The sequence below is a fragment of the Calidris pugnax genome, unplaced genomic scaffold (genome assembly GCF_001431845.1).
Source record: "Calidris pugnax isolate Ruff unplaced genomic scaffold, ASM143184v1 scaffold96, whole genome shotgun sequence".
NCBI classification, from domain to species: domain Eukaryota; kingdom Metazoa; phylum Chordata; class Aves; order Charadriiformes; family Scolopacidae; genus Calidris; species Calidris pugnax.
In genome coordinates this window covers 164813-187687 of record NW_015090866.1, presented here as the reverse complement: position 1 = coordinate 187687, position 22875 = coordinate 164813, and the positions used below count along the sequence as shown (strand labels likewise).

General features: G+C 45.7%; 3 protein-coding genes across 5 annotated transcripts in view; 2 read left to right on the top strand and 1 right to left on the bottom strand.

The window, feature by feature from the left end:
* The window catches only part of LOC106889916 (carboxypeptidase A1-like), a 5486-nt gene extending 4000 nt beyond the window's left edge, over positions 1-1486 (top strand). The window contains exon 11 of the mRNA XM_014945433.1: positions 1288-1486. Within this exon, the coding sequence (XP_014800919.1) occupies positions 1288-1475 (188 nt within the window). The 3' untranslated portion in view covers positions 1476-1486. The remainder of the gene's footprint in view (positions 1-1287) is intronic.
* Positions 1487-5718: 4232 nt separating this feature from the next.
* CEP41 (centrosomal protein 41kDa) lies at positions 5719-22564 on the bottom strand. Of its 3 annotated transcripts, none has more exons than XM_014945413.1 (11): positions 22461-22564; positions 21382-21445; positions 20020-20067; positions 15588-15649; positions 14460-14529; positions 13866-14001; positions 12008-12159; positions 11638-11705; positions 10388-10502; positions 7698-7913; positions 5719-6396 (listed from the first exon to the last, which is right to left on the bottom strand). In XM_014945413.1, the coding sequence occupies exons 1-11, from the start codon at positions 22491-22493 to the stop codon at positions 6269-6271; spliced, it is 1092 nt and encodes a 363-aa protein (XP_014800899.1). In that variant the 5' UTR covers positions 22494-22564; the 3' UTR covers positions 5719-6268. The 3 variants fall into 3 exon arrangements, with proteins under 3 accessions (XP_014800899.1, XP_014800898.1, XP_014800897.1); XM_014945412.1 differs by lacking the exons at positions 10388-10502; positions 11638-11705; positions 12008-12159 and adding exons at positions 8064-8178; positions 8996-9063; positions 9366-9517 and having other exon boundaries at positions 22461-22562; XM_014945411.1 differs by lacking the exons at positions 10388-10502; positions 11638-11705 and adding exons at positions 8064-8178; positions 8996-9063 and having other exon boundaries at positions 22461-22561.
* A 210-nt stretch (positions 22565-22774) lies between these two features.
* The window catches only part of MEST, a 13651-nt gene continuing 13550 nt past the window's right edge, over positions 22775-22875 (top strand). Inside the window, exon 1 of the mRNA XM_014945414.1 lies at positions 22775-22827. The gene's annotated coding sequence lies outside the window, so the exon portion shown is untranslated. The remainder of the gene's footprint in view (positions 22828-22875) is intronic.

The window sequence follows — 22875 nt, the reverse complement described above, 5'->3', positions numbered from 1 at the left end:
CATCCAGCCTGGCCTTGAACACTTCCAGGGATGGGGCAGCCACAGCTTCTCTGGGCAACCTGTTCCAGTGTCTCACCACCCTCAGAGTAAAAAATTTCTTCCTGAGATCTAATCTGAATCTTTTTTCTTCCAATTTAAAACCATTTCCCCTTGTCCTATCATTACACCTCCTGGCAAAGAGTCCCTCCCCAGCTCTTCTATAGGCACCCTTCAGGTATTGAAAGGCTGCTATAAGGTCTCCCTGGAGCCTCCTCTTCTCCAGGCTGAACAATCCCAGCTCCCTGGGATTGTTCCATCTCCCAGCACTACATCAACCTGTCTTTTGAACACCTCCAGGGATGGTGCCTCAACCCCCTCCCTGGGCAGCCCATTCCAATGGCTGAGAACCCTTTCAGTGAAAAAATTTTTCCTAATATCCAGCCTGAACCTCCCCTGGTGTAACTTCAGACCTGTTGCTTGTGACTTGGGAGAAGAAACTCATCCCCACCTCTTTACAACCTCCTTTCAGCTAGTTGTAGAGAGCAATAAGGTCTCCCCTCAGCCTCCTCTTCTCCACACCTTGGCTTAGACAAAAGGTCCCATGAAAAAAAGTCACAGAATCACAGAATCTTCTAGGTTGGAAGGGACCTTAAAGATCATCTTGTCCAACCGTCAACCTAACTGACAAAAATAGACACCCACACAACAAACAAGGAGCATCATCACTAAACCATACCTCCCAGCACTACATCAACCCGTCTTTTGAACACCTCCAGGGATGGTGCCTCAACCACCTCCCTGGGCAGCCCATTCCAAGGTCTGATGACCCTTTCAGTGAAAAAATTTTTCCTAATATCCAGCCTGAACCTCCCCTGGTGTAACTTGAGGCCATTTCCTCTAGATCTGTTGCTTGTGACTTGGGAGAAGAAACTCATCCCCACCTCTTTACAACCTCCTTTCAGCTAGTTGTAGAGAGCAATAAGGTCTCCCCTCAGCCTCCTCTTCTCCACACCTTGGCTTAGACAAAAGGTCCCATGAAAAAAAGTCACAGAATCACAGAATCTTCTAGGTTGGAAGGGACCTCAAAGATCATCTTGTCCAACCATCAACCTAACTGACAAAAATAGACACCCACACAACAAACAAGAAGCATCACCATCACTAAACCATACCTCCCAGCACTACATCAACCCATCTTTTGAACACCTCCAGGGATGGTGCCTCAACCACCTCCCTGGGCAGCCCATTCCAATGTCAAGTCCATACGGTACAGAGCGACTAACGGTTTGCAATCCCTCCTTCTTCCAGATAAAGCCAGCGGAGGAACCATCGACTGGACCTACAACCAGGGCATTAAATACTCCTTCACCTTCGAGCTGAGGGACACGGGGCGCTACGGGTTCCTCCTCCCCGCCAAACAGATCATCCCCACCGCCCAGGAGACATGGCTGGCCCTGAAGGTCATCATGCAGCACACGCTGGACCATCCCTATTAACCTGAAAGGGAAAAAAGAAAGCAATAAATAAACATAAAGAAGGATAAGAAACACCTTTTGAGGTTTTCTCCTTTTTTCAGTCACGGTGAAAAGGCTTTTTAGAGACTGACTCAGTGCTGGTGAGGGTACAGGAGGTGACAGCCAACATAAACAGCACGTGCTGGCCCAGCAGCCACAAAAGGGCATCAAAAGGGCATGAAAATAGCAGGACACAAAGGAAAGGAAAGTTTTCCCCCTCTGTTTTCTGCTTGTTTTCCTTCTGTCAGAGCAGGGGAGAACGTTTGACACTTACTGGATAAACAGAGACCTCGGACACCACCGCTGTGGCAGCAGGAGGTGTGCCCACCTTCTCCAGCCCTCCTGGGGGCCCTTGTGGCTCTGGGACGTGAGGAAATCAGGTTGAAGTGATTTATTTTGCATATTTTTGTGGTTGAACACCAACTTGCAGCGCTGGTAGAAAGGTCTCTCCTCACCCTCTGCAATCCCATGGAAAGGGGGGAGCCAGGCTCCTGCTTTCAGTGGTGCCCAGTGACAGGACAAAGGGTAATGGGCACAAACTTGAACATAAGAAGTTCCATCTCAACATGAGGAGGAACTTCTTTCCTGTGAGGGTGGCAGAGCCCTGGAACAGGCTGCCCAGAGAGGTGGTGGAGTCTCCTTCTCTGGAGACATTCAAAACCCACCTGGACACGTTCCTGTGGGATCTGCTTTAGGAGGACCTACTCTCCAGAGGTCCCTTCCAACCCCGTATCCGTCTGTGATTCTCCACGCTCTCCTCTACTGTCAAAGCTCAAGCCGCAGTACTCAACCATATGGTGCCATTTATTTTTTATTAAACAATTAAAACTCCCAGACAACACAGTTCGACGCTATTCTCCAAACAACACCAAGTTAAGTGTCCAAAACTGTCCAAATCCATCAAGACGAGGGGGAAAAGTATCTTCGATGTCCAGATTTGGAGGATCTCAAAGAGCTCAGACCGGTTTTGTCCGTCCGTTTCAGAAGGAGGTTTCCATGGAAAGCAGCCAGGGATTTTGGATCCGTCTCCCAGAGCTGGACAGCAAAATCCAGACTTTAAGCCAACACGATGACCACTGCTGATGTCTGTTTTCAGACAGATGCATTTCATACACTTCCAAGTGCTCACGGAGCCGAAAGATCTCCCACTCACACACCAGTAGGTTCCTGTGGGCTGTACTGGTCCGCATCTTTCAAGTAGGTAATAAATAGCTCTCACCTTTAGGGTGGACATCAATCAAGCAGTATAATTTTTCCCCACAAGGAGGCCAGGCAAACTTCTCACTGAATTCTGCTTCCTTCCATGGTTTTATTTAATTACGACATAAAAAGAGAGGTGCTGAACACAGCAGGAAGGAGCAGCGGACGCAGGACACCAAGATCAGACCAAGCAGCTGCATGAGCCACATTAACGTGTTCAAAGCTGAATGGGGCATTTCTGAGATGCTTCAGTACCAATAACTCCTTTGAAATCTTTATTTAGCTTTTAGTTATTTTTATTAGGCCACCTAATAGCCCTGCCAATCAGTAATTAAAGCCCCAAGAGTCCCAAGGCTGCGAGTGAAGAGTGTGGACAAGCACCAGGTCCCTGCAGCTCCCGCTTTGGCCTCAGATCATTTAAAAACCATTTTTCTCTCCAAAAGCCATTCCACAAAAATCCAACCAGCCTGACAAAGCAGGACAAGCTATTTCGTTCAAAATAAAAATTTACAATTAAATTAAACCAACAAGAAGGCTTCCAGAAGCATGATCAAGTAAGAAAGCAGAGCAGTTACCAAGATGGTGAGATGCTTTCAGCTTCCTAAGGATGGGCTGAAATAAGATCTTTCATTTCTTTTGATCTTCATACCTGACCAGCCCAACATATTTACACACACACATTCCATATGGAAACCCAGGACAGGAGCAATCCCTAGTGGAGGGGTTGGAAAAGCAGTTTGTACTAATTAGAGCTGGTTAGTAGAACTTTAAACATCCAAGAACTTCTCCAGGAAGCCGAGAGCTTTAAGTTACCTCCCTACAAGCAGATTTTTATTACATATAAAAAAATATAGATGTATATTTGAACACATAGGGGCATTTGGCTCTTTGAAGGACTCTGATCAGTACATTTTAAACGCTGGTTTAAAGGTTCTGCCCTTTGCCCCTTGATTTCTCCCCTTATTCTCCCTCCAGGGAATCCTGACACAGCATCAGGGGTTTGTGCCGATCACCTCGTTCTTCTCTGGAGAGGACTGAAGTTATGGGTCTCATCACAACGCGACTGCCAGTCCCTGTATCAGCAACTCCTTTGATTTAAGGCTCATGGAGACACAATAAACATGATAAACGTGCTCACAGATGTCGAACACTGAACTGCCAGACTGGAAATTATCCACAATGTCTCTCACCTCACCCTTTCACCAGAATTATCCAGATGATCCGCACCAGGGGTGAATTTTGGGGTCTGTTAAAACTTCCTTGTCTATGTCAAAAAGGGGGAAAAAAAACCCAAACCCACCAAAATTCAATAAGCCATGCACAAAAAAGCCATAAGACCAAGAAGCCAAAGTTGGACCAAGCTGAATCACTTACAATGTCTCTAGGAGGCAACTCTGCTTTGTCAGTGGGTAGCTTCAGATTTTCATTTTTAGGTCACCCAGCCCAATACTGGTATGGTGGAAGCACAGATTTGATGACAGATGTGACACTCGTTTTCTATTAAATCTTCACACCCTGTTCAGTTACCAGATTCATGGTCCCTGCTGCATTTTAGGGAGAGAAGAAAGTTTCCCTTCAGCCACTCTATCCTTGAAAGATCTACTCCAAAAAGTCTGGAGAGCGCAGAGCTGGGAATAAATTTCCAGCCTCTGTCAGGCACAGGGAACACAGAGGTATTTGGTTCCAGGCATCACAAAATCATTTTAGGAGGCAAAATGACATTCTGTTTCCTAACTTTGACTCACAGCTGCCTGTATCATGGTTTGGGATGTCACCCTTGTCAGCAGAAGAGCAACCAGCTCCTCCAGTTGTAGTTTTCTGGAGCTCCAGTGACCTGCTCTGGCAAGTTGGAAACCAGTTCACAATCAAACTAAGGAGACACCCTGCCTCCACACCAAGAAGAAGGACACAGCAGATGATTCTGCCCTAAGAAATATCAGCTAAAACCCCATGCTCAGCACATCTGGCAGCCTCACTCTCTCATTTCATCTCATTTAGAACCAAAACCACCACACAGTAGCTCTAACCATGGCAAGGAACAAAGCAGAAAAAGCACAGTTAGAAGCCAAACTTTCTAGACAGTAAGGGAGAAGAGAGGGAAAAAAAACACAGTTATTTTCTCCTCCAGCTCGCTTTTAAAAACACAGAATTGTTTCACAAACTGTTCACAGCTGTCAGGTTGCAGTGGGTTATTTCCAAACACATCTTTATTACAAATACTTCTGTTCATTAACATAAAAATAAATAACGAAACAAACCAAACAACTTAGGGAATCCTCTCTCCAGCATTTTTGGCAAGTTGTTGAATGTCTTTATCTTTGCTACAAAACACCATGTTTTTTTGCTCACAGATGGTTTCTGGTTTCTGTTCTCCTGGTCACACAATCTGTGGTTCTGGGGGCTCAGCACAGGAGCGTGTTACAGACACAAATTCATTCCTCTGACCTAAAAGCTTCGCAGAACCGTTTCTACTGGTCACTACCAGTTTACTCCCTCCTCTAAAAAAAAATATCAGTTAGATAACTCTGTCCTGACACCTCACCTAAAATTCCACCTTGCCAAAGTGATCCCGTTCCTGCTTCTACGAAACATCAGCCGTCCCAGCGCTCCCAGCCTTACCAGAGCTGCCATTTACACACCACTGCTGCTGTTCCCTGCGGATTCCTAAAACGACAAACGGGCTGCACTGCTCAGGGTTCCCAGAACCTGGATGTCCAATTAGTGAAAGACACGGCTGGCTTATTTCCACGGCCTGTTCTGGAGGCTGCTCTTGCTGAACGAGCGGGCGGTGAGGGAGCCCACGTTGCCAGCGGCGCTGCTCCTCACGGTTGTCACCTTGGAATTACGGCCTGAAGAACCACGATGGCCTGGGGGCAAGAAAACAACCAACAAAAAAAGATCAGAAGCTCTGCAAACCTAAGGGTCACAGAGATGATCTGAGGGTTGGAGCCCCGCTGCTATGAGGACACGGTTAAAAACACAGAATTGTTTCACAAACTGTTCACAGCTGTCAGGTTGCAGTGGGTTATTTCCAAACACATCTTTATTACAAATACTTCTGTTCATTAACATAAAAATAAATAACGAAACAAACCAAACAACTTAGGGAATCCTCTCTCCAGCATTTTTGGCAAGTTGTTGAATGTCTTTATCTTTGCTACAAAACACCATGTTTTTTTGCTCACAGATGGTTTCTGGTTTCTGTTCTCCTGGTCACACAATCTGTGGTTCTGGGGGCTCAGCACAGGAGCGTGTTACAGACACAAATTCATTCCTCTGACCTAAAAGCTTCGCAGAACCGTTTCTACTGGTCACTACCAGTTTACTCCCTCCTCTAAAAAAAAATATCAGTTAGATAACTCTGTCCTGACACCTCACCTAAAATTCCACCTTGCCAAAGTGATCCCGTTCCTGCTTCTACGAAACATCAGCCGTCCCAGCGCTCCCAGCCTTACCAGAGCTGCCATTTACACACCACTGCTGCTGTTCCCTGCGGATTCCTAAAACGACAAACGGGCTGCACTGCTCAGGGTTCCCAGAACCTGGATGTCCAATTAGTGAAAGACACGGCTGGCTTATTTCCACGGCCTGTTCTGGAGGCTGCTCTTGCTGAACGAGCGGGCGGTGAGGGACCCCACGTTGCCAGCGGCGCTGCTCCTCACGGTTGTCACCTTGGAATTACGGCCTGAAGAACCACGATGGCCTGGGGGCAAGAAAACAACCAACAAAAAAAGATCAGAAGCTCTGCAAACCTAAGGGTCACAGAGATGATCTGAGGGTTGGAGCCCCGCTGCTATGAGGACACGGTGAGAGAGTTGGGGGGTTCAGCATGGAGAAGAGAAGGCTCTCAGGAGACCTCAGAGTCCCTTCCAGTCCCTCAAGGGGCTCCAGGAGAGATGGGGAGGGACTCTTGATGAGAGAGGGGAGCCCTAGGAGGAGGGGAAGGGTTTTAAGCTGAAAAAGGAGAACCACGATGGCCTGGGGGCAAGAAAACAACCAACAAAAAAAGATCAGAAGCTCTTGGTGAGAGCCTGGCCCAGGTTGGCCAGAGAAGCTGTGGCTGCCCCATCCCTGGAGAGGTTCAAGGCAGGGTTGGAAGGGGCTTGGAGCAACCTGGTCTGGTGGAAGTAGTTCCAGCTCCCTGCCCTGGGCAGGGACACAATTATCTTTAAGGTCCCTTCTAACCCGAACCATTCTAGGAATCTAAGAATGATGGAGTGCAAGGACACACAAATGATCTGTTGCCCTTCCCTGGCTCTCCAGCTCCCCTTGTAAACATATATAGCCTTCAATAATTCAACAGGGGGTTCTAGGCAGTCTCTATCTAGCTATGCAAGCCTAAGAATTTGAAAAATCTACTAATTGACAGTAAAACCTAAATATTTTTACATATAGTGGGCAGAATGGTATAAGCCCACCCTCAGCAGGCCCAGGATTTTGCCATTGTGTAGCTATGTAAGATTAAATCCTCTGGGATCAGCAAGCTATGCAAGCCTAAGAATTTGAAAAATCTACTAATTGACAGTAAAACCTAAATATTTTTACATATAGTGGGCAGAATGGTATAAGCCCACCCTCAGCAGGCCCAGGATTTTGCCATCGTGTAGCTATGTAAGGTTAGATCCTCTGGGATCCCTTGTAAACATATATAGCCTTCAATAATTCAACAGGGGGTTCTAGGCAGTCTCTATCTAGCTATGCAAGCCTAAGAATTTGAAAAATCTACTAATTGACAGTAAAACCTAAATATTTTTACATATAGTGGGCAGAATGGTATAAGCCCACCCTCAGCAGGCCCAGGATTTTGCCATTGTGTAGCTATGTAAGATTAAATCCTCTGGGATCAGCACAGCACAGGTTTTGGTGGATCTTCCCAGTGAGTTTGGAAGAAAGCTCTCCCTCTCCCAGCAATCTCATCGAGAGAATACAGCAAAGCAGAGAATGGCTGCGGGGCAGGCTCAAGAGCTAGAGAAAGCAGCTACAGCATTTGCCCTGGAGTCTTACTAGCAGCATCTGAAGGAACGTGTTCCTCTTCCAGGTAGAACTTTATCTTTTGTAGATCATCCGCAGAGAATCTCCATTTGTTCTCAGCACGGGTGGGTGGCACTTTGGGAGAGGTCTTTTTTCGGGCAGATCCAGTGGGAGCTGTCACTTGGCAGGACACGGGGAGCGAGCCGGTGATCAGTCCTTCAGGGATCTTCTGTGCCAGGACCTTGAGACCTGCAGACACACAGATCACACACTATCAGTCATTTTACCAGTGGCAAACACTCAGAGCTGAATATCCAATCTCCAGCTCACACAACCCTTGCTCTCTGCTCTCAATCTAGAGATTGAGACCTTGAGGAGCCCTGTCCATCCCCCACTTACCTCCAGATAACATAAACAAGTTCTCAAAGCCCCTCTCACACATGGTTGTGGCAGCCTGGCTGGCCAACCTCTCATCGTTGTCGTACAAAATGATGATTTTTCCATGTGCATTTTTCTGACAGGCAGAGGAGCTAAGGATCCATTTGTAAACTGAAGGTGAACGTTAATATCTTTTAGAAAGAAAAAAGGAGAGACAAACAAATGGGACTGGAGACTGAGTGATTCCCTATTTGATTTGCAAATATCAGGAATGCCTTCCTTCAATCTGTGCTTTAAAACTGATTTCTCAGTAGCTGAGGTTTGCCAGAGGCTGGAAAGGACACAGCCTAATCCCCACTGCAGTGCAGCCCCTGCAGCAAACATCCAGTGTTTTGAAGATGAGTTAGTAACAAGCAATAGCAAGGAGCACCTTCATTTACAACCTCTCCTCTCCCCTGCAACCCTCAAGTTAACGACCCAGGAAATTATCAGCCTAATCCTAGCTAATAATCCTCTTTCTATCCTCCACAGAAAAGCCAATTCCTACCAAGGTGCTGAGAGAAAGCCAAAGGATTTGATGAAGGCATCCCTCAAGGAGCCCAGCGCTCCAGCAACAGCAGGAGAAAGGGGTCCAAATAGTATGGCTTTACCTCCCAGCAGCCAAAAACCCCCAAAAAAGCCAAATTCAGGCAGCTCCCACCAGAATTAAGAGGCATTACAGCCCTGAGGAAGTAAAATCCAGCATCTGATGGTGGCAGTGGAGCCCCACCAGGTAATCACAGCCACCATAAAGGATCTCCCACCCTCCCTGAGATCCCCAGACTTTGTTGGTTAAGCACTGTCCCAATTACAGCAACCACTATAGCTCCACTTGTTTTTGGAAGCCTCCACCAATATCCTCATAGTTTTATTGCCTTTTTTTTTTATTCCAGCACTGTATATGTAAAGGATACATATTCCAGAATATTATTTGTATATGGGTTCATTGTTCTAGAGAGTGTCGCAATGGGGTACGAATAAGCTGCAGAGGAGAAAAAGAGAGACAAATCATCCAGCAGCTCAATGCCAACCATCACACAACCTACAATACAACTGATACAATGGACTTGAAAACCTACTGAATAAGGGATTAACATCAACTCGGTCCCCTGAACACTTTCCCTGGAAGGATGGATGTACTGATGAGTGCTGAGAACATTCTGCACCCAAGAGACATGCCACCTTGAGGGGAAAAAATGAAGCCAGCCAAAATATGGCACAAAAAAAGCTTAATATATGATCCCCAGTTGACACTAGGCTGCTGTGGGATTCTGGCCTCCTCACCTCCAATAATGTGACATTGATCGTACGCATCCTGGTCTCGTACATCCAAAAGCAGGAAGGGGCAGTCGGGATAAGGCAGGTCTTTAGCCTGAGTGTCCACTTTCTTTGGAGTGTCCTTTTCTATATCAAGTTCACCAACGCCGCTTATCACACTACAAGAGGAAAGAAAAGATTCTGGTGCAAACTGTCACTCTGAACATTTAATGGGATCACAGAATCAGAGTTGGAAGGGACCTCTAGAGATCATCTAGTCCAACTCCCCTGCCAAAGCAGGGTTGCCCAGAGCACATCCCTCAGGAGCATCCAGATGGGTCTTGAAGATCTCCAGAGAAGGGGACTCCACACCCTCCCTGGGCAGCCTGTGCCAGGGCTCTGCCACCCTCACCCCAAAGAAGTTCTTCCTCAGATTTGAGTGGAACTTCCCATGTTCCACCTTGTGCCCGTTGCCCCTCGTCCTGTCACTGGGAACCACTGAGAAGAGTCCAGCTCCATCCTCCTTCAACCCACCCTTGAGATACTTGTCAGCATTAATAAGGTCTCCCCTCAGCCTTCTCTTCTCCAGGCTAAAGAGTCCCAAGTCCCTCAGCCTTTCCTCATCAGGGAGAGGCTCCAATCCCTCCATCATCTCTGTTGCCCTACACTGGACTCTCTCCACCAGTTCCCTGTCTCTCTTGAACTGGGGAGCCCAGAACTGGACACAGTATTCCAGTTGTGGCCTCACCAGTGCAGAGTAGAGAGGGAGAATGACCTCCCTCGACCTACTGGCCACACTCTTCCCTATGCAGCCCAGGATTCCATTGGCCTCTTGGCCACAAGGGCACCCAGGCCCTTCTCCTCAGAAGGGCTTTCCAGCAGGTCCACCCCTAACCTATACTGCTGCCTAGTACTTCCATACTATCAGTCATTTTACCAGTGGCAAACACTCAGAGCTGAATATCCAATCTCCAGCTCACACAACCCTTGCTCTCTGCTCTCAATCTAGAGATTGAGACCTTGAGGAGCCCTGTCCATCCCCCACTTACCTCCAGATAACATAAACAAGTTCTCAAAGCCCCTCTCACACATGGTTGTGGCAGCCTGGCTGGCCAACCTCTCATCGTTGTCGTACAAAATGATGATTTTTCCATGTGCATTTTTCTGACAGGCAGAGGAGCTAAGGATCCATTTGTAAACTGAAGGTGAACGTTAATATCTTTTAGAAAGAAAAAAGGAGAGACAAACAAATGGGACTGGAGACTGAGTGATTCCCTATTTGATTTGCAAATATCAGGAATGCCTTCCTTCAATCTGTGCTTTAAAACTGATTTCTCAGTAGCTGAGGTTTGCCAGAGGCTGGAAAGGACACAGCCTAATCCCCACTGCAGTGCAGCCCCTGCAGCAAACATCCAGTGTTTTGAAGATGAGTTAGTAACAAGCAATAGCAAGGAGCACCTTCATTTACAACCTCTCCTCTCCCCTGCAACCCTCAAGTTAACGACCCAGGAAATTATCAGCCTAATCCTAGCTAATAATCCTCTTTCTATCCTCCACAGAAAAGCCAATTCCTACCAAGGTGCTGAGAGAAAGCCAAAGGATTTGATGAAGGCATCCCTCAAGGAGCCCAGCGCTCCAGCAACAGCAGGAGAAAGGGGTCCAAATAGTATGGCTTTACCTCCCAGCAGCCAAAAACCCCCAAAAAAGCCAAATTCAGGCAGCTCCCACCAGAATTAAGAGGCATTACAGCCCTGAGGAAGTAAAATCCAGCATCTGATGGTGGCAGTGGAGCCCCACCAGGTAATCACAGCCACCATAAAGGATCTCCCACCCTCCCTGAGATCCCCAGACTTTGTTGGTTAAGCACTGTCCCAATCACAGCAACCACTACAGCTCTAATTATTTTTGGAAGCCTCCACCAATATCCCCATAGTTTTATTGCCTTTTTTTTTTTTTTAAACAGCAGGAGAAAGGGGTCCAAATAGTATGGCTTTACCTCCCAGCAGCCAAAAACCCCCAAAAAAGCCAAATTCAGGCAGCTCCCACCAGAATTAAGAGGCATTACAGCCCTGAGGAAGTAAAATCCAGCATCTGATGGTGGCAGTGGAGCCCCACCAGGTAATCACAGCCACCATAAAGGATCTCCCACCCTCCCTGAGATCCCCAGACTTTGTTGGTTAAGCACTGTCCCAATTACAGCAACCACTATAGCTCCACTTGTTTTTGGAAGCCTCCACCAATATCCTCATAGTTTTATTGCCTTTTTTTTTTATTCCAGCACTGTATATGTAAAGGATACATATTCCAGAATATTATTTGTATATGGGTTCATTGTTCTAGAGAGCGTTGCAATAGGGTAGGAATAAGCTGCAGAGGAGAAAAAGAGAGACAAATCATCCAGCAGCTCAATGCCAACCATCACACAACCTACAATACAACTGATACAATGGACTTGAAAACCTACTGAATAAGGGATTAACATCAACTCGGTCCCCTGAACACTTTCCCTGGAAGGATGGATGTACTGATGAGTGCTGAGAACATTCTGCACCCAAGAGACATGCCACCTTGAGGGGAAAAAATGAAGCCAGCCAAAATATGGCACAAAAAAAGCTTAATATATGATCCCCAGTTGACACTAGGCTGCTGTGGGATTCTGGCCTCCTCACCTCCAATAATGTGACATTGATCGTACGCATCCTGGTCTCGTACATCCAAAAGCAGGAAGGGGCAGTCGGGATAAGGCATGTCTTTAGCCTGAGTGTCCACTTTCTTTGGAGTGTCCTTTTCTATATCAAGTTCGCCAACGCCGCTTATCACACTACAAGAGGAAAGAAAAGATTCTGGTGCAAACTGTCACTCTGAACATTTAATGGGATCACAAAAAGATTCTGGTGCAAACTGTCACTCTGAATGCTTAATGGAATCATGGAATCATCAGCATTGGAAGGGACCTCTAGAGAACATCTAGTCCAACCCCCCTGCCAAAGCAGGGTTGCCCAGAGCACATCCCTCAGGACGGCATCCAGGTGGGGCTTGAAGATCTCCAGAGAAAGGGACTCCACACCCTCCCTGGGCAGCCTGTGCCAGGGCTCTGCCACCCTCACCCCAAAAAAGTTCTTCCTCATATTTAAGTGGAACTTCCCATGTTCCACCTTGTGCCCATTGCCCCTCGTCCTGTCACTGGGAACCACTGGAAAGAGTCCAGCTCCATCCTCCTTCAACCCACCCTTTAGATCCTTGTCAGCATTAATAAGGTCTCCCCTCAGCCTTCTCTTCTCCAGACTAAAGAGTCCCAGCTCTCTCAGCCTTTCCTCATCAGGGAGATGCTCCAATCCCTCCATCATCTCTGTTGCCCTACACTGGACTCTCTCCACCAGTTCCCTGTCTCTCTTGAACTGGGGAGCCCAGAACTGGACACAGTATTCCAGTTGTGGCCTCACCAGTGCAGAGTAGAGAGGGAGAATGACCTCCCTCGACCTACTGGCCACACTCTTCCCTATGCAGCCCAGGATTCCATTGGCCTCTTGGCCACAAGGGCACCCAGGCCCTTCTCCTCAGAAGGGCTTTCCAGCAGGTCCACCCCTAACCTATACTGCTGCCTAGTACTTCCATACCCCTCTTCATCAGGTCAGAGCGATGGAAAACATCACCTGTTCCAACAGCCCAATTACCTTCCAGTACAGCCAGACACCACATAAAAATGGAGAGTTTCTATTTCAGGCTTCCCAGTACCTCCTAAGAGACTGATTTTACTTTTATCAATATAATTCAAAAAAATAAATAGAGTACAGCCTTGCTATGTGAACCTGGATCAGTTAATTCCAGGTGTTTTATGTCATAAGTGACTTTGAGGTGAGGGAAAATAATTCTAAGAAGCTGCCAGTGTCGAGATCTCAAAGACACACTAAATAACTGTCAGTCATCTACAAGCAGCCCCGTGCAGAGGTTTTCCTATTTCATCACTAGATTGGATACAGGACACGAAAAGAAACCTCCAGATACTCTTAGTGGTGACTAAATTGATGGCTCTGATATGCAATTGTCAAGCCTGTCAGGCTGGTGTCTCAGCTCTTCTGTTAACAGCAAGGGAAGGGCTGAGACCAAGCTTCCTCTTACAGTGTCTTCCTGGTATCTCTGACCTCCATCAGTGGGTTTGGAAATTGGACTTTTATTTTCAGTCATGGGACAATACGTTAAGATCATCAGGAAGGCACATTACTGAGTTTACCAGAGCAGTTTGTAACATGGATTCTTGAATCCAGAGGTCTGGATTGAATCCCACAGGTGTATTTTCTTGTCAGACCCTTAAGACAATCATCAGGTGGCAACAGTTTTGGGTTACAGCCTCAAACCAACCTCACTCAGACAGGAAAACCCACCAACCCTCTCATTTACATCCCCAGACCTGCAAAATAAGGCTTTAATGAGAAATAAAGCCACTTAGTAGCAATTTAAAATAACCAATTGAATAAAAATAATTATCTGCTAAGACAGGAAGAAAATTTTGTATTAATTTTCAGGCACCTCTGCAGGGTGGACCGATAGGATTCCACAGCCCCTGTGTTGTTTATGAAGAGGACTGGACTAGGTGTCCCATCAGGGCTTCCTTTCCCATTTGTCCCTGCTGAGACTTCAGCATCTGGAGGAGCAGAATCACCATCTGGGAAGAGAACAGGGCACAAAGAGTTAAAATACTGCAGGAAACAAACAAACAAACAGGTTTTAAGCCCAGTTTCTATTCTTAGAAGAAAGTGTGTCTCTTAAAGACAGCCTTATCTTCATCCTCTTATGGGGATGACTTACTGAAATAAAGAGCCACATGATTTTTAAGGGCTGAAGACCTCATTTTAAGACTTGAATAAAAATGTAATTCTCGATGCATGATATCTACTGGATTACTACAATAAAATTGGTAGCATGAGGCCTTATTTATTTGCAATCCTTTCTGTTTTAAGAGTTTTTCTGTTCCCAAAGTGGAATGGCTGCAGGCCACAGGTTATTTTTTTCCTCCTGATTAAAAGACTCACTGAATAGTCAGCTATGTCTGTCAGGACACAGTTCACCACACGACAGCGATCTCCAGCTCTTTCTCTTTGTGCTTACAATAAATATTGTTACCTTCCAGCTCGTGGATCTCCTCATTTGTCACTTCTAAGGTTTCATCAGATAGAGAGGCAACCTGGATGACCTGCAGGAAACAAAAGCAAGCAACGATACCTTGATAGGCACGTACCAGCAATGAAAGACAGCGGGGATCAGCTTAAGGAAAAACAATCCTCAAGCCAAAACATGTTTCACTCAATGGACCTTCTACTGGACTTCAAGGTCACATATAGGATGCCTGCACTGCGAGTGTGACCTTTTATTAAGCAAAAGTTGTAGCAAAATTAAAAAAAACCACACTCAACCTTAGACTAGAGAAAAGCTAGGTGTGCCACGCAGGCAGAGTTTTTGGACTTTAATGAAATTCAGTCACTGAAACATTTCAGTGTCATGGATAAAATTGCATATGGTTAATTGGTCTGTGAGAGCAGACCCTGCAATATTCACCTACTGAATCAGTTCATCAATTAGTGAGAGTCACGGGATTGGTCTTAATAACCCAGTGGAACTAAAGAAATGAGTCTACACAAACCCACTCCTTCAATATCTGTGAGTTTAACCTTCCTTTTCCTTCTCTCCTTAGAGGAAAGCTTGTCTTTTTCTGGTTTTTACTCATTTCCTTGAACCAACATGTAAGCAATACACAGCTTTTTATTTATTGATCAAATTTTCCATTTTTTAATATTTAGATTAATTTCTTTTAATTAAAAATAATACACAGAAAGCCTCGCAGTCATAACCTTCCCACCTTCTGCACTTAAACCCACTGTTAGGGAGGGCTTCAGGCTGTGACTCCTCGACACAAAGCTCGATGGCATCAGATCTGAATGCTTCTTTGCCCAGCCCTTTTCTTTTGTAAGAGGCTTGAAGATCCTCTTAAGTCAATGAACAAAAAAATAGGGAACAAATTTCAAACACAGAATCACTACAAACTTCAATTTTCAACTAAAAACATTTGACTACCCTGAAAACATTTGGCCAGAATGGTTTGCTTTTATTTAGGGAAATCTATGAGGGCAGGAAGAAGCTGAGGCAGAAGAATTCTACACTAAGGCTACATAAATACACAGAAAGCTTTAGACAAAGCAAAAATGCTGTTTATAAAAGATAACTTTCAGAGGCCAGCAAGGGAGCTATACATACCAACTGGGCAAAAGTAGTCACTTTCAGCCTTTTAAACAGCTCATCCTTTTTATATCTGTAATCTTCAAAAACAAACAGAAGAGGAAAATGTTAGTTTTCAGTTAATTGTCAGCTTTTGTAAACAAGGCAGGGTTTGTGGGCACGAGGCTTGTGCTGAAGGATCAGAGGAGCAAACTTGAAGATTTTTTGAAGACTTTGAAGATTAACACCAGTTATAAAGAGATCTTGTCCAGACACACTTAAAGTGGAGAAGGCAGATTTATTTGGTTTTAGACCCAAACTTGTATTATTTTGTGTTTTCCGTGCTCACTGGGGGAAGGAAGCAGCTTCATGAATTTATCACCTCGCCTGCTGTTCTTCAAAGCCCTCTATGGTCACAAAGCCTCTTAAACCAAACGATTTAATTTACTCAAATTTTTAATTTGTGTAAGTTGCAGCAGAATCGGAGCATAGAGGCACTGCATCTCAGACTATGTTTTTCCAAATATTAAGGTAAATATGTATGTTTAATCTTACTGATTAAAATAGCCTAGGCTTTTTTACTTTATCTGACAAATTCTGATTCTTATAATTTGCTAATACGGATAGCTAAAGGACAGAAGGTGTTTAATGCAGAAAACTGAACAGCAGATCAGCACGGATACCAGCTTGAAATTACACATAATTGCTACGGAGAAGCTGGACTAATTGAGTCTTAAGACAAAGCTTAGGCAGAGAGAAAACTGAGCGGTCTGTTGGAACGACTGGCAAAGCACCAGAGCAGAGATTACCAGTGCTAAGTAAGTGATGACAAGGATGGAAGCTTGATTGCATACAGATACTTGAGATGGATAAACACAAAGAAGAGAGAAGCCTTCTAGTGTGAAACAAAAGGGTGTATGTGGTAGGAGGGAGAAGCTAAGACGAGTATCAGTAGGAACATCTTGATATGAAATAGCCTCCCACGGGAAGTAACGGAAGCCTCGTCCTTTGGGAAAGTTACAGGTAGAAAGAAGATAGCAGAAGAGGCACAAAAAAAGGGAAAAAAAAGAAAAAAAATCTATCCTGCCCTGGCAGGGAAAGGCAAAGAAGATGGACAAGGTTCCTCCTGTGTCAAGCTCTGCAGCTGTAATTGAGTTCTGCACGCAGCTCCTGAAGCTACCCTCTAAACGGAAGCCTCGTCCTTTGGGAAAGTTACAGGTAGAAAGAAGAGAGCAGAAGAGGCACAAAAAAAGGAAAAAAGAAAGAAAAAAAATCTAACCTGCCCTGGCATGGAAAGGCAAAGAAGATGGACAAGGTTCCTCCTGTGTCAAGCTCTGCAGCTGTAATTGAGTTCTGCACGCAGCTCCTGAAGCTACCCTCTAATCAATCTAAAACTCTCTCAAAAATAGAACTGCTCCTCCTTTTTTATCTTCTCCTCCTCCCTTACTAGGTTCCACCCCTGAAGTCGCAGATTTTTATTTTTAAAAAAAAGAAGACAAATCCTTTGCATTTTTCTAACAATTTTAGTACCTGTTGGAGGATATTCCAAACTGGTCTCTCTCCAGCTGTTCAGCTAAGAGGACTAACAACGGAGAACAGGACCTTTAGCAAATCCAGCCAGTTAAGCAATTCTAAATCCTCTAAAACCATCTGCTGAATGCTCTGTTAGCTTAAGCCAGGGAAGATGGAAAAGAAGGGGGAAGGGCTACATATTCCTGTAACCACCACACAAAAATCTACCCCAGAATTAGCTTATGGAAACTCTCAAGCTGACGTGTGTTTAGAGAAGAAGCCACATGAGCACTAGAGGCTGAGATCTCTTCCCAATACACAGTGATCACAGGCTGCCAAACAGACATTCTGCTCAGAAAAGATTCTCCCCATACACAGCCAACAGGCACATTATAGTAGCAAAACAGACATAAAAAGAGATACTGTGAGTTTTCTCTCTGGGTGTTTTATTCCTATCCTTTCCCTCCTGAATATATTTCCTGCAGAGTTAGCCCAGTTAATTTTCAGCATTCACAGCAAACAGAGTTTCCAAATTCAACATCCTACCCTATATAATGTTTATTAAGCTGTACAATAATAAAGTATCTAAACTATATAATGTTTATTAAGCTGCAAAGCAACGTCTGCTTGTGACTGAACAACTTGTCTTAGAAAGAAGCAGCCCATCCAAAATACCCCTGTGCACTGCAGTGTGCGCTATGCATTTCAAACCCCGGGTCTGAAGTACAAGACCTGCATCTAAATTGACATTCTGAAGTCTAATAAATTTGAAAATGACCCTTATGGTTCTTGCAAAACCCTCTGGTTTCAAGCCTCAAGTTCAACTTGCTAAAGCCTCCCTTTATAACTCAGAAATAACAGCAACAATTGTCATTTTTAGAGCCCACCTCATCTGCCTGACAAAACCCGTGCGCAGCCCGTATCCAAATGATTGAAACTCCCCAGCCAGGGACAAAAAGAGCCCTTCATTCATGTGAAGAGCAAGAAATAAATTTAATTTAGAAAGACAAATAAAAGCAGCAAAGCTTATGAAGTGCTGGATGTATGCATAAACACCACCAAAACACAACTGTTGTCCCAGTGCTTACACAAAACAGCCACTGGCTCTTCTCCTCCCACCTCAAGCAAGGATTATTTATCCCAGAATAAGCCTTTATGACCTAGATCTTGCCTTTATCACCCCAAACTATTTCTGTCAAGAAGAAAAACCCCCCAAAATCACCACAAATTTATTACAAAGCCCAACCTGGAGCAGACCAATCTGAATGCCTGCGTGAGCCTCCCAGAAGTTAAGAGAAAATTCAGAAGAAGTGCTGCTTCTGACTACAAAAGCAACACGACGTACCCGGTTCTATCCTGGAAGGTCCATTCGGATTTTCTGACATTTTTTTTGCTTCAGCTACAAAGCTGTAATTATTGTGTATTCAAGGAGATGCTCCTCGGGGCTTCGGAAACGACTGAAGGCAACACCAGAGAAGAAAGGGAAGAGACTTGGTGTCTCTCCTCAAGTCAATCCTCCAAAGCACAAATCATCGTGGTTCCAGCTCTCTTATCGTTTTTGATTCCACGGTATTAAGTCCCACTCTCTCACATTACACAAGAGACAGAGAGTTGTCTGTGCTGGGTTATTTCAAGTTGTGTCCAAAGGGTGTCATCTATCCATGAGAAATCAAGGGGGAGAAGTTTCTAAACTGCCTGGGAAGACAGTCTATTCAACCCTAAGATAATGAGAAAGTTTCTACTGGACTCCAGAAGCAGGATTAAACAAAAGATCTCCTCCATGAAAGGAAATCAGATTCACAGCAGAGATTGAAAACCAACTAGACCCACACAACAAGATTTTCAGCACAGATAAAAAGCGATGGAGATCCAGTGTTAAGCGCCAAAATCTTAGTCTGTCGACACAGGATTTTGGAAAACAAGATCATTTCTCTTTCGATTTTCCCCCAAGACCTGCAGTGTTTAAAAAAAAAAAAAAACAATACCAACAAACAAAGCAGCTACAAAGGACCTTTTTGCACGGAGCCAAGCACAAATATATTCACGTGATGGATTAGTGACCTCCCTTATAATCTGAATGTTACCATCTTAGAGGAACACAGTAAGAGGGTCTAAGAACTAAACATTCAAAATCCTAATCAGTCCTCATTAACAGGGACGATTTTTCTTTCACATCAATAAACACAGCTTTTGGGTTTAATAGCTTTCCTGGCTCTCTGCATGGAAATAATCTGGGCAATAGCTGAAAATAAAGTAGTAGAACATTAGCTTTATTAGGAAGAATTTTTTAATGCGCCTGTTTTCAGTGGGAAAACAGACTGAAATAAAAAAAATATCAGTCTGGCTTTCATTAGCCTGAATGACTCAAAGTCTTCAAAACATCAATGCTGTTCTGGTAAATAATGTTATTCTGGTAAAGTCAATGTGTTCCACAGAAATAAGCCTGTTTCCTTCCTGTCTCGGAGCATTCTAAGAGAATTTTAAGTACTCTACAATTATACAAAAGTAAAAGATCTCAAGCTCAATCATTTTGTTACCTAGAAATGAAATAAAGTCTCAGAAGTGCAGCCTTGAGTTTTCCTGGAAGAGTCTAGTCTAGTTTTCTTAATCCAGAGAACTTCTTGCTGCCTGTTTTCCATTCAATAACAAAATTAGCACAAAAAAGGATCCAGAAAGACCCCCAGACCTGCCTGCCTGGCATCTTAAGTTAAATCTGTAAAGCACTGTGAGAAACACAAATAAGGTGGAGGACAAAGCAGAGTGTGCCCAGCAAAGAATCAAGGTAGAAATATCTTTCCAGCCAAGTGCTGTGTGTTCCTACAGTTCATTCCTGCGGAATGTGGCTGTGGAAACCCTCGGAGTAGAGATTTCCAAACCTGGGGTTCATCACTCCTCGATGCTCTCTGCATTTTGAACTAACCCACCCTAAGTTACATTCTGCTCCTCTACAGATACTCACTTCTTTTGATCTCTTCCAACTTCTCAGTGTATTTTGTCAAACTGCTTCCTGTAACAAAAACATAAAAATAAAATAAATCCACCGGTTTGTCACAAAATTTTTATCAGTGTTTGTCTTCAGCTCTGCTAAGGCCTACATTTTATTTTTTGAAGGAAAAGATCAGACTATAATAACAAATGTTCATTGCAGATTCTCTTTCACTACAACAATGAAAGGCAGCCATAAATCAAGAAGTACCATGATTTTCCTCTTAGTGCTTTTTTCTCACAAGGATGGCCCAGCTAAATAGCAAATTCAGTCGCAGGACCAGCTGCCAACAATCTCTAGGAACAGGCAGTGCTCTGTAGCTTAAAGCCTCTGTATTGGAGAGGGGAAGTCACTGTGAACGTTCGTGACCAGAAGGAGCTCAAATCTTCTGCATTCCCAACACTATTTCAGTTCTTCTACAGAAGGCACCGGAGCTTGATTTTACAGGATATTCAGTAAAGGGTGCAGAAGTACCCGCACCCTGACAAATCTTCTGCATTCCCAACACTATTTCAGTTCTTCTACAGAAGGCACCGGAGCTTGATTTTACAGGATATTCAGTAAAGGGTGCAGAAGTACCTGCACCCTGACAGTCAGAACAGCGATATTTGCAAAAAAACCCCAGCCTCGTAGCACCCTTTCCATTCACAAGTTCCACACCAAGCCCTCTCTAATCAAAAGTGTGAGCTGTTTTGACAATGCTTTGGAGAACGAAGACATTGCCTTCACAAAATCACCACCCAAAACTCAGGACGCTACAGAGTCCACACTTTACAGCCCTGTCTCTAAGGGTAATCAAATCCTGCCTCCAACACACCGCTCCAAGCACAACCGTGGCCATACAGCCCCTTCCCTGACATTTTCATGTAGATACTACAAGCAGGTGTTACTGGATAAAATTCAACTGTTTTAACAATAAAAAATGCCCAAAGACACCTTCCAAATTATTATCCTGACTTAGACCCTTGTCAAGATGCTAGTTTATACAAGAAAAGCCTATGGCACAACCGTGGCCATACAGCCCCTTCCCTGCCATTTTCATGTAGATACTATAAGCAGGTGTTACCGGATAAAATTCCACTGTTTTAACAACAAAAAATCCCCAAAGATACCTTCCAAATAATTATCCTGACTTAGACCCTTGTCAAGATGCTAGTTTATACAAGAAAAGCCTATGTACAGAAACTCCAAGACCAGTAATTTCTATGAGAACGGTCACAAACTGCAGAGCCTGGGGTAGAGCAGCTCAGGACAGAGGCAGTTAAAGCATCCAGCATATTTTTGTACAACCCTACATCTCGTTTAGTGTTTTTACCCTCTGATGATTTCACTTACCAGTATCGAGGCGGGTTTTTATATGTTGGTATCTGGGATTCTGAGGGATGCGCCTGGTTAAATACTGTTTTAAAAAAAAGGAAAATATAAGAGGAAGTCAATATACAGCCATGTATTTGTTCTGAAGGCAAAGAAACCTTAACAGAAAAGGCGATTTGAAGAGCTCTAAGAGACAGCAAAAAGACGAGTGAGACCACAGGTGTCCTCTGCTCTCAGACAGAAAGACAGGCGTCCGAATCACAGAATGGTAGGGGTTGGAAGGGACCTCTGGAGATCATCTAGTCCAGCTCCCTGCCAGAGCAGGGTCACCCAGAGCAGGTTGCACAGGAACATATGCAGGTGGGTTTGAATGTCTCCAGAGAAGGAGACTCCACCACCTCTCTGGACAGTCTCTTCCAGGGCTCTGCCACCCTCAAAGTGAACAAGTTCCTCCTCATGTTGAGATGGAACCTCCTCTGTTCAAGTTTGTGCCTATTCCTTCTTGTCCTGTCACTGGGCACCACTGAGAAGAGTCTGGTCCCATCCTCCTGATACCAACCCTTTAGATATCGCTCAGCATTTATAAGGTCCCCTCTCAGTCTTCAGGCTGAACAGCCCCAGGTCTCTCCAGAGAGACGCTCCAGTCCCTCATCATCTTCACAGCCTCCACTGGACTCTCTCCAGCGGTTCCCTGTCCTTCTTTAACTGGGGAGCCCAGAACCGGCCACAACTGGAACCTCCAACTCATGTTAAAACCCTGCCAAACCGCCACTTTAAAGCCTCAAAAGGAGCATTTCTCTCCCTTTCTCCCGCCGCCCGCAGCTCGCCCGGCTCTGGGATCCACAGGAAACCATTCCCTCTCACCCCTCCCGCCCCGAGTGACACCTCCGGAGGCTGCACCGGCCAACTGAGACCCCCGAGAGCTCCCCGGGCACCTCACCGAAACGCTCCCCACCCCTAACAGCCCGGGGACCCTGCTCCCCGCGGGCCGCCCCCTCAGGAAAGGGGAAGAAAGGAGCCCCACAGCCCGCCCCGACCTCCAGCTCCCTCCCGCTCCCCACCGTGATAGCGCCGGCGAAGGAACGGGCCTCCGGTCCTACCTCCGGGTCCCCAACACTCCTCCTGCTCGACATCTTGCTGTTGCCACCGCCGCACCACTCCCTCACCGCTACCCCTCCACCCGCCGCCCGGTTCGGGCGTCCCACCCCGCAACAACCCCTGCCCCGATTGGCCGCCCGCCTCGCCGGTGGCCAATCAGAGGCCGCCTCAGGGGGGGGCGCGAGCCGGTTTGACGGCGCTCAACCGTCGCCGGGCAACAACGGGCTGCACGCGCCGTGACGGGCGGGAAGCGGGGCGGGGAGGAGGAGGAGGAGGAGGAAGGGGGCGGGGCTTTCCCCCGGGAGGCGCATGCGCTGGCCCCGCCCCTCAGAGCGCCGTGCCGGCGCGCGGCTGAGGCACCTGAGGCAGGTGAGGGGCGCGCGCGCGCGCGGTCCCCCCCCCCGCCCGCCCGCCCCG